The 12353-nt window shown below is 36.2% G+C and overlaps 1 protein-coding gene across 4 annotated transcripts in view; it reads right to left on the minus strand.

The window, feature by feature from the left end:
• SLC7A2 (solute carrier family 7 member 2) overlaps positions 1-12353 on the minus strand; it is a 99929-nt gene that overhangs the window by 7404 nt on the left and 80172 nt on the right. For 3 of the 4 annotated variants that reach the window (XM_050947656.1, XM_050947657.1, XM_050947655.1), the window contains exons 4-8: positions 11830-11995; positions 11123-11259; positions 9804-10026; positions 7332-7471; positions 1807-1909 (exon numbers count right to left, since the gene is read on the minus strand). In XM_050947656.1, the coding sequence (XP_050803613.1) occupies positions 1807-1909; positions 7332-7471; positions 9804-10026; positions 11123-11259; positions 11830-11995 (769 nt within the window). Of the gene's footprint in view, positions 1-1806; positions 1910-6874; positions 7012-7331; positions 7472-9803; positions 10027-11122; positions 11260-11829; positions 11996-12353 lie in introns of all 4 variants that reach the window. The other variant, XM_050947658.1, reaches the window with a different exon arrangement.

Here is a 12353-nt window from a genome sequence, read left to right on the forward strand (position 1 = left end):
AGCTGAAAAGTCCCAGACTTTTTACTAGCTCCTCATGTGGAAGCTATTCCATACCCCTAATAATTTTTGTTGCCCTTTTCTGAACCTTTTCCAATTCCAATATATCTTTTTTGAGATGGGGCAACCACATCTGCACGCAGTATTCAAGATGTGGGCGTAACATGTATTTATATAGATGTAATATGATATTTTCTCTCTTATTATCTATCCCTTTCTTAATTATTCCCAATATTCTGTTCACTTTTTTGACTGCCACTACACATTGAGTGGATGTTTTCAGAGAGTTATCCACAATGATTCCAAAATGTCTCTCGAGTGGTAACAACTAATTTAGACCCCATTATTTTATATGTATAGTTGGGATTACATTTCCCAATGTGCATTACTCTGCATTTACCAACACTGAATTTCATCTGCCATTTTGTTGCCCAGTCACTCAGTTTTGTGAGATCCCTTTGTAGCTCTTCACATTCTGCTATGGGCTTAACTATCTTGAGTAGTTTTGTTTCATCTGCAAATTTTGCCACCTCACTGTTTACCCCATTTTCCACATCATTCATTAATATGTTGACTAGTACTGGTCCCAGTACAGACCCCATGGGGGACATCACTATTTACCTTTCTCCATTCTGAAAACTGGTAATTTATTCCTATCCTTTGTTTCCTATCCATGAGAGGATCTTCCCTCTTATCTCATGACAGCTTACTTTGCTTAAGAGCCTTTGGTGAGGGACCTTGCCAAAGGCTTCTGAAAACCTAAGTACACTATATCCACTGGATCCCCCCTTGTCCACATGCTTGTTGACCCCCTCAAAGAATCTAGTAGATTAGCGAGACCTGGTTTCCCTTTACAAAAACCATGTTGACTCTTCCCAACAAATTATGTTCATCCATGTATCTGACAATTCTGTTCTTTACTATAGTTTCAACCAGTTTGCCTGGTACCGAAGTCAGGCTTATCAGTCTGTAATTGCTTTGATCATCTCTGGAGCCCTTTTTAAAAACTGGCATCACATTAGCTATCCTCCAGTCATTTGGTACAAAAGCGGATTTAAATGCTAGGTTACAAACTACAATTAGTAGTTCTGCAATTTCATATTTGAGTTCCTTCAGAACTCTTGGGCGAATGCCTTCTGGTCCTGGTGACTTACTACTCTTTAATTAATCAATTTGTTCCCAAACCTCCTCTAATGACACCTCATTCTGGGACAGTTCCTCAGGTTTGTCCAGACCTTGCTGATTCAAGATTGGGCAAATCCCAAGCATCTGTTTTCAGTCTCCTAACTTATTGATTCACAAGATGAAAACGCACTAGAAGGTCAGGATTTAGCTTATGAAGCAAATTTATTACAGTATTTCACTATTCACATATAGCTCCCACAATTTACTGTGCTTGCTGTATACAGTAGGAGATAAAACATAAATGATATTGTAAAATTAGAAATACGTTTCTAGCTTTGACATGAGTTCCTACTACACCATTTGGAGTTGAAGACCATATAAGTTATCTTTCAGAAAAGAAAACCCTCCTAGATTTCAAATAAGGTTTTGAATTTGACCTATGCCCACACTGGCATTACACTGTGTCTATTCCTAGTGTACATCCAACTTTGAAGGGACACCACTTCTGGTAATCATTAAATTAAGAAACCACACACGGATCAACATTTTAGAAGAGTGAACCTAATTTTACAATATGTATGTACATAGAATAAAAGTTAAACAAACATAATTGTATTTTAAATGTATTCTGCATAGGACAAAATAAAATACAGAAAAACAAACGGGGGTAAAGATGGGGCTCACCTGAGGATGAGAACACAGGCTGCTACAAGCGAGTAAGCAAGAAGTGTACCAATAGACATCATATCCACCAGAGCCTTTAGGTCAAAAAGAAATGCCATTATAGCTAAAAAAAAAAAAAAAAAGAGAGAGAGAGAGAAATACAGAGTTTGTATGAAAGTTACATATTGAGAGTTAAGATTTTTTAAGGCAGCTCAAGAGGCTATGTATGGAATTTTTATTTAGTTGACTTACTAATAGTAATACAAATGAAACCATGGTAATGCATAAAAATGAATTTTCGAAGTAAAGACCCACATTTTTAAACTTAGTTGCCTGGAGTCAGACACCTAACTCTATATGTAGGCATTGAAATATAATTGGTCTCTTTTCAGTGACCCTGAGCACCCATAGCTCTCACTGTGGTTGTTCAACACATCCTGAAAGTCACGTTTATTTGTATACCTAAAAAGGGATTTAGGTGCCTACTAACTTTAGGAAACCAAGTTCACAAATTTTGGTCTACTTTTTTGTTTTCCAACATAAGACACCCAGAGAACATCTAGGAAACACTAATGAAAACCTTGCAGCCATAATTCTCTATATACCTGCTGTGTGATTTTTAAGATGGTTATTTTAGACATATATTTAGTTGCATAGTAGGAATGGTTCTTAAGTTTAAGACAAAGGGGTAAACACAATACAGTTAGGAAGGAACATAATGAAAAATACATTTTAGGAAGCCCTTCACTGCTGTCATGTAAAAATGTCATCATTTTCAACTATGGAAACTGATATGTAACATAACCCTATGTGAAAACATTTCTCCCTTAAAAATATAACACTTTAGTTTTACTAAGGTATTGTAGAAAATTTTGGAGAATAATTATCAAAGAGGCAGATCCTGCAAGCGTGCTGTGCATAGAACTCCTACTCAAATTCTACAGGCTGAGGTTTGCACGGTCAGAGCCTGAAACCACAAGCTGACAGTGGGATCCAATCTACTGACGTGTGTGGATCTAAGACAGACTGGATCAGGACTTTAATCTATAACCAGTACATGTAATCTGTGTGTACTATGGCCCTAATTCAGCAAACCACTTGAGAACCTGGTTAAATCCCATTAAGCACATCATTAAATGCTTTGCTGAATTGGAGCCTATAAACAAGAGTAAGTGAATTTAAATGTTAAACCAGGCTGAATAAAATCTTAGTATTTTGCAGGTGATTGCATGACTTCTTAATAAACAGCATTGTTTTAAAAGTGACCTATTTTACGCCTTCTTTGGCAAGGCAACTTCCCTGTGACTTCCAATGAGTTTCTTCCTCTAGCCTTAGCCCCCTCTAGATGGGATTGACTGTTTGAGTCCTCCTTCTCCTTTCCAGTTTGCTTGAAGCAGATCCTCAGAAATGTCAGAGCTAACCAGACCCTTCTGTATAACATCTATCCATCTAGTTTTGGGTTTTCTAATCCTCCTCCCACCCTCCACTTCTAAGTTTAACACCCTGTTTTTAATATAGTCTTCCTACTATCTTTTCACATGCCCAAACCATCTACACCTGCATTCTGTCAGCTGTTCTATAATTGATATCACCTTTAAACCTCCCCTAATTCATTCATTCCAAATATGGTCCATCCTAATAACTCCAAGCATCTCTCTTAATATTTTCATTTCCCTTATATTCAAAATCCTTCCTTCAACGTCTCTTCCTCAATGTCCAACATTCAGAGCTATACAAAAGTACAGGCCTAATTACCATCTTATATACCTTACTTTTGAATTTCATAGGCTTCCTCCTATTGCAGATCTTTCTGCTCAGTTCTCTCCATTCTTTTCCTGTTCTGCTTATACTTCATCACTGAGTTCACCATTATTCTGTACTACCAAACCTAGGTACTTGAACTTTTGTACTTTTGGTAGTGGCTGGCCCTCCAGACTTTACAGACCCGTTGTCTTCCTGCAAGTTATCACTGAATGAACAGACCATATACTCTATTTCTGCCGATTTTCATGCCATTTCTTTCAAGTATGCACCTCAATCTCTAAATCTTCTTCCACTTCCTCTTTGCTCCCTCTACAAGCACTTCACAATCTGCAAACAGCAAGCACCAGGGTGCCACTCTGGATGTTCTCTCTAAGTGCACTGAGCACTAACATGAACACAAAGGGGCTTAGTGCCAAGCCTTGATGTACTCCAATTCTTACTAGAAACTGTTCAGTTTCTCCAGATGACCTTCTGACTGTGATAAAAGCACCCTTGTACATGTCCTGGAGGAGTCTGATATAGTCTTAGGCCTCGTCCAGACTAGGGGAGGAAAATCGATCTTAGATACGTAACTTCAGCTACGTGAATAACGTAGCTGAAGTCGAATATCTAAGATCGAATTACTCACCCGTCCAGACGGCGCGGGACCGATGTCCGCGGCTCTCCGTGTCGATTCCAGAACTCCGTTCAGGTTGATGGAGTTCCGGAATCAATGTAAGCGCGCTCGGGGATCGATATATCGCGTCTAGACTAGACGCGATATATCGATCCCCGAGCAATCGATTTTAACCCGCCGATATGGCGGGGTAGTCTGGACGTGGGCTCAGACATCTGTTTCATTCCCATACACCAGATGCCTTCTCTCAGAATGTGGTCATAAGTCTTCTCAAGACTGATGAATACTATGTGCAGGGTTTTTCTCCTTCCTCTATATATTTACAGAAGCAAAGATTGCATCCACTGTTTTATTGACTAGCCTGGCATGAATCCAAAGTGACTGTCACTGATCTTTACTTCTCTTCATAGTCACAAAAAATAAATTGTGTGTGTATATGCTAATACATGCATTATTTTTATATTACATATGTGTGCGTGCATGTGTGTGTACAGATAGATAGATCTATAAAAAGCATATACCCATCCCTACCTTCTTGATTTTATATATATTACACACACACACACACACACACACACACACACACACACACCTTTTTGATCATGAAGAAAAACAGAAAAGATTAATTCCCAAAAATAAGACTGCAAAATTACCAGTTAATCTGCTGGACTAATAACTAACCAAGGAATACAATTTCCTTAATGATCATGAAGCATCCTACATTCACTAGTCTTATGAACAGAGAGGTTTGTACAAAAACTATGAAGCATTCGGTAAGAAGATTTCTCATATATTTCACTCCCTAGGGTGCTCGGAGACCAGTACTGACAGGCAAAGCTGAGGACCATCAGAATGTGCAAAATAAAGGAATTTGATTTAATTTTAATCCTTCCAGTCTTAAAGGGTTCCTGTACATTACAAGTTAATTTTATCATACTTTAGCTAATTATAGCATATGATTATTATATTTAAAATATTACAGCTTTTTACTTTGTATTCTTTTTAATTACAGTAATATTTGTGATCAACAAGATGCGTGACTTTACGGCCAAGAATCTGCTTTTGAAGGTTAGCCACATTGATATTTATACATTACATCTAGCCTGCTGCCTTTGATAAAATATGATTGGACTGTAAGCAAACCATTTTACTGTCCGCAGAATTTCACTATCTTAATTATTATATGGGAAAAAGAGCAAATACCTGTAATCATGCTTGGCCTCAGCTGTAGTTTTGACTCGATACATAGTAAAAGGTCAAAATCTAATCTTCTTAACACTGTTTAAAACTGTGAGACTATCCATGCTAAGATTTAGTAGGAATGCCAGATTACTTTCATGCTGCATTCATTTTTAACAGATCCAGCAAAACAGCATAACATAATTTAAACCTACAAGTTACTAGATACACATTTTCTTAAAGAAAAAAATTTGCCTGCTGTTTCAAAAAGTTTTGTTCTGTTAGGATAAGCCACCCACCCACATAATTACACCCCCAAAACTGGCTTTGAATTACTACTGTCGTGTTGCTGCTACAAAGACTGAATATTTGCATTCATCAGTTTACCCAACTGGGGAAAACATTTTTCCTTCTTTTTTTCTGCATCGGTGCATTATTCTACTAAAATGAAAAATCACTTTTGATACCAGATTTCCACATTTTCCCAAAGTATTACAGAAAAGGGATCTGGTGCAACATGAAAGCAATCTGGAAAATTATATTAAGTGTCTCTTTATAAAGAGTAATTCCACATTATAGATTTGTACTTTGAAATACAAAAAAAAGATGAATTAAGGCAATTTTTTAGATTCTGAACTATTTGGGGCATGACCATGGCTTCCTATATGTTTGTAAAGCTCTTCGAACAAAAGGGTCCTGACCATGACTATGGCTTGTAGATGTGACAGTATGATAAATAATAAATACATGTTTTAGTCTTGTCTGAATCTCTTGGTCTTTGTCATCTTGAGGCAGCCTACCCTCACTTTTCCATGCAAAGCTGACATTACATTGAAATCAGTAGGCTATAATTTGTATTCCAGGTACATTAAGCAATACAAGAGATATGCATCTTGACAACAATGAAAGAGTTAAAAAGAAATAAATAAATCTCCACTTCGAAGTATAAGAATTTGCACAGCTCCTGGAAATATTGCTTTGATGCATTCTGTATGTGTGTACGTACACACATATGTAATGATCCTTGCAAAATATCTGTACCAAAAATGGATTAGTGCCCTTTATGGATGAAGAATGTGTAAAATTTCCTCTTTTTTAAAACCATTTTGTAGTTGCCTTACTGAAGATTATTCAAAACAGAAACACATTCCCCCTAGTATTTCTAAACAATACATTAATCTTGAACTAAAGTTTCCTATACTCAAACCTCACAACAGAGCATAGTCCAATGGCTGAGTTATAAAGACAGTTTTATTCCAGATGCCCCAAAGTAAATAACTGTTTTGTTTGTAATGCAAGAGAAGCCAAACTTAGAACACACAAAAAGTTGCAAGTTCATTGACATCAAAGACATCACCACCACCACCACGATTGCCATGATTTGGAATTCTTATGCCCTTCAATTAGTCAGCAATTTTATTCCAAACTTACATGCATGAGACGTTAACAAGCAGGCCTTTCTTATAATCCATGCACGTGCATACAAGGTTCAAATCCCAGTTTGAAGAAACCTATGTTTTCAGAGCTTACCAGAGATGACCCCTGCTGTCATGGTGGCAGCAACTGGTGTCTGCCTCTTACTCACTTTGGCAAGAAACCTAAACAGTAAACCATCTCGTGCCATGGCAAACAGAATTCGGGGCAGAGGGAACATAGAGCCGAGAAGACTAGAACAGAAAAATTTAAAGTTCAAATACACATTATTAAAAGCACTGTGTTCTACTGGTAAAGTCAACTAAAACGGGAAGATAGGAAAAGCTTATTTTCATGTTGTTTTGTTCTTTTGAACCCGTGCTTCCAAAGCACTTGAGGTTAACACAAAAAAATACACTCTGTGGTAGGAAAAAGGTTATTTTACCTTGAGACAATCATATTTTATTCCTTCAGTCAAAAGCAAACCAAAACTTGCCTGACAGTAGTGAATTTCCACATATGCGATGTGTGAAGCAGTGCACCTTTCCTTAAAATAATCAACTCTCAGTCTCACCTGCTACTGCACCCGATGACAAAGTAGCAATAACTGGAGTCTTCGTTTTGGAATTGATTTGAGCTAGACATTTGAAAAGCAACCCATCTTCCGCCATAGCATAGATTACACGTGGCATTGGGAAAATGGATCCAAGAAGACTGAGTAAAAAGCAAACACATGCAACATGGCAAAACACAATTCGTGCAAGGTTATATCATAGAAAAGAGAAACAATGCTAATTAATGGCATGTTTCACTGAAAACAAAATGTATGATGGTAAAAATATTATAGACCAAAGATACTACAGTTTGGACACCAATAGATTTATTTTGTTTCTGAAAACCACTAGAAGTTTTGTTCACAATTCTGTAGTAATGCAATTGCTTCACTGGAAACAGTAGTAAAAGAGTGAAACAACTTTTGCCATCACTGTAGATCTTGGGATACTAGTGGACCAGGAGGATGGCCCTGGTAACACTAGCTATGCAATTAAGCATTATTGTTCCTTGAAAGATTCTGTCAGTTAGCAACAGTGAATCACACAAGCAGTAACACATTCTGCAGCTCCTTATGACAATGTTAATCAATAGTAACTTGAAGTAAACACCAAACAGTTTACACTTAACCCTATTATTTCTTTCAGTTAAAGCACCCATAGCCAAGCTATCTTATTATTCTTGGTTTTATTTAGGGACTGAAAGTAAACTATTTATTTTAAACAGTTGATATTTTCAGAATTTGAAAAGCATTTTGAATTACAGATGACTCAAAGCTCTTCCTGTATTTAAAACATTTAAAATTTATTGGGTTTCTTCCCTTCACATCAAAATAATCATACTAACAACCCCCACCAAAACAAATAAAAAATCCACACAGTATAGCCTCTGCAACAGCCATATAACTTCTTAGCCAGCTGAAACCGAGGTTTTACTATATAGCCAGTATGCCTTTCTTGCTACAGAGAACTGAATACATCACCTACATATATTCAGTGGGTGTGCAGCTTTTATTTTCCACAGAAGCTAAGTCACTTTAGCACTGCTTGTGAAACATAGCATTAAAATTAAATGCACGTGCAGCACTACCAATCATTCACACTTTACCTGGTTTTGGTGCTGATTCAGGAAAGCACTGAAGTATCTACTTAAAGTTAGCATGTGCTTAAGTGCCCTTGCCCAATAAAGATGCTTTCCTGAATCAGGGCCAAGAAATCTGAACTTGAAGAATAAGTAATATTTCCATACTGGTATCACCAAAATCTCCACATATTTTTAATGTACTGGCTTTGTAGAAGTTAATTATGCTTCTTCTCATTTTCAGACTGCATTCTGGTAAATAATGGAAATCTATAAATACTGTAAACATTTTAATCTCATATGACATGGCCCAGGAATAGGTAAGTGTTCGGATCAAAGCAATATTCCCAACATATCAGCCTACTACACCGCCAAATAAAGGAATTATAAGTAAAAGGGTTTCTTTTAAGTAAAAGATTTAGAGTGAGATATTACCCCTCTCAGAATAAACTCGGGTGTTAAAAACTTTAAAATACTTCGGAAGAAAAATTAGGAGATCAATAGTTAAAATGTGGTAACCAATGGTTTTACTTTCTATGTAAAGTTTTCTTCTCCGTTGCTATTTTCTTTGCTCGAGTTTCTATTTAAACATTTGCTTTTATATTTTATGGGAGACAAATAACATAAAAATCATAAAACTGCTAGAATCCACTTCAGGCATCACTATAGAAAATTATAGTCCCAAAACTAACTGTACAAACACAAACTTAGTCTACATACACAGGCCTAAGATTCTTTTAGCTTGTCATTTAGAGCTCTTTCCTTTTTTATAATCTCCCACCTCAGATTTTTTCACTCAATTATTTTCCACAATCAGTATGTTTATCTTCTATACATGACTACTCACGGACTATCTCAATGACATCAACAGTACTCCTTAAATAGGCAAGCCTGCTTCTTTTCAAACCACTCTAGTAATGTACATGAGCTCAGTTAGCAGAAAAGGAGAATATTATGGCTGTTCCTAAATGTAAGTATGAAGACTATTCTATTCTAAATAGGTTCTTATACCACATTACATGTGGGCTATAATATATAGGAAGATGCATGTACTATACATATTAATATATCTCACAATCTAGTCAACTCTTCTAACTAAAATAATATATTTGGTCACACTTTATATTAAGATTACATTTATAGTTTACCAATAGTTATTTATTGATGGATGTTTTCATCAATTGTTATAGAGTCCAATAGGTTGTTTATAATTATGACTTACAATCACAGCTCCTCCAGATAGTTTATACTGATCACATACTACTCATGTCTGTAACATGCTTATAATATTTATTAAATGTTAACCCTTAAGAACATGTACCCTCAATATAAAAAGTGTGACCATACATTGAAATATATTGTATTTTTCAATTATCTTATTTTCCAATAAAATTAGTAGTTTTTTCTTCTTTACCTTGTGGACAAAGCACAGAGGGATCCCACTGCTACAATATACTTTGCAGGACCCCATCCAACATATTCAAATGCTACAGGAAGAGGACTTTTCTCATCTAGAAGGTAGTATGGCATCATAAGAGTCAAAGCTGCTGAAACACCAAAATAGGCCATAAAACAGACAAGCAGGGAAGTCACAATTCCAATAGGTATAGCTTTCTGAGGATTCCTGACTTCTTCCCCTATGGAGGAAAAACAAACAAACATTCTTACTCATCTAGGAAAACTTCTGCATTTTTTACTTCAATGTGCATCAACACACAGAAAAAGGTAAGTTCTACAGTCTAAATATTAAGAATAATAGCTTGAATATTCCATATAGAGTAAAATCAATGATACAGTATGTAACCCAGGACTTTGTAGTCAGCGATAGCACAAAAAATTAAGTTAAGCAAAATGACATTATATACGGAATTTTATCTATATATATAGATAATTCATATATAATGTCATATATATAAATAAAATAAATATTTTACTTTAGAGAGGCCAAAATCTAGAATTTTCTACTTATCAATACAATTAGTCTTGGAAAGTTGCTCTGAAATGTCCCTAGCCTCTGTTTGCTAGAAGCTGGGAATAAGTGACAGGGGATGGACCACTCGATGATTACCTGTTCTGTTCATTCCCTCTGGGACACCTGGTATTGGCCACTGTTGGAAGACAGAATACTGGGCTAGATGGACCATTGGTCTGACCCGGTATGCCCGTTCTTATGTTCTCTGCGAACTGCCTGCACCATACCGAGGATAAGTAAATTGTTGATCTTTTACTGTGTTGAGCTTCATAAGTATTAATTTCACATTAGTCTAAAAGAAGCTCTAAGGAATATGCAGCCTCTGAGTTTGTTTTTTTTAAAGCTACGATGAAGCTAGTTTAAAATAAACAAACAAACAAATACATAAATAAATAAATAAAGGCAAGATGCCTGCCATATCGGCTTAGCAGAAAGAACTTGTGCTGATCAGTTTCCACACTCTGCCACTGCCATCGTAGCTAACTGCAGGCAAAGAGAATTTTATTCACACCGTAATTTTGTTTTTCTGTGGAATGAGAAAGCCACATTCAGGCATGATCTCAGTCTCTTTCTAGACATGGTGACAGAGTTTAAGAGCAGAGATAGACAGATACAGAGGCAGAGAGGGAAGAAGAGTAGGATATACATAGTTACACAGTTTGACCACCAACTTTTTACTTCAAATATATATATATATATACACACACACACACACACACACACACACAGAGAGAGAGAGAGAGAGAGAAACCTCATCTTACCAGTTGTTGCAATGCAATCAAATCCCACAAAGGCATAAAAACATGTTGCAGCACCAGCCAATGTTCCTGTAAAACCATATGGCATAAAACCACCAGCCCCAAATATGCTTGTCACGTTCTTATAGGAAGAATAATTTCTATAGAAAATTGAAATACAACAGAAAAAAAGGCATTTTTAATTTGCAGTAGAAGAAATGCAGAGTATTCTCAGGATAAGGATCCTTTTACAAAGCTCTCAGTACAAACTATCTTTGTATGACGTTTGAGATAAAGATCGTCTATCACTAGATACTCATTAACAACAGAAAAAAAATGGATCATCAAATAAACATTATAAACTCTGGTCCTGCTCCCATTGGAACTAATGGCAAAACACCCATTGACTTTAATGGTACAGGATCAGGTCCAATATCTTCTTGTTAATCACTGCAGTTAAATAGCTATCTTTAAAAATATACACCAATAGCTTCCCAGATGGCTAAGGCTGAGATTACTAAAAGGCAAAAAAGTAATTAGTATAAAATTTAATTCTGTTTCAGGACACAAGTCTACATTTCCCAGCAAAACAGTAAATCTAAACCTGTTGCTTCAATGCATAGGATACCAGAGATGCATGTACAGCAGGAGCTATCATCAGAAGCTGCTTAAAGTAGGACCAAGAAAAATGGAAGAAAATTGACAGATGAAAAGAAAAAAAAAACAATTACCCTGTTTGTGTTGTGAGATTTATGAGAGATTCTTCACTTATTTTCCAGTTGTCAGCATCTCCTTTCACAAAGCCAGAAATCATAACGAAGAGGAGAACCAAGATGTTAACAGCAGTGAAGATCTTATTCACCCATGCAGATTCTTTTACTCCAAAAGACAGAAGACCTATGAAATACAAGAGGGGTTTTTAAAGAATTAACAACTTCTTTAGGGAGTAAAATAGCATCTTTAATAATGTATACATGCTAACTTGACTAATACCAATTTTAGTATTACGTTAATGATACTAGATCTATGGCTTTTAGGTGTAAGTACTAGGTTAATGAGCACTTCAACATAAGCACTGTATAAAACTGTAAAATAGAGATTATTTTTAATCCTCTCTCCCTCCAAAGTTTGATGACTGTCTTCTTGACTGACATTAATTCCATTTCTTATCCAGCAGGCAAAAAATATATATGGGAAGTGTAGCATACTTCTTTCCTGTGCCCCCAGTCCATAGTCTATGTGTAGGATATAGTCT

Source organism: Gopherus flavomarginatus, chromosome 3, assembly GCF_025201925.1.
Source record: "Gopherus flavomarginatus isolate rGopFla2 chromosome 3, rGopFla2.mat.asm, whole genome shotgun sequence".
Lineage (NCBI taxonomy): Eukaryota > Metazoa > Chordata > Testudines > Testudinidae > Gopherus > Gopherus flavomarginatus.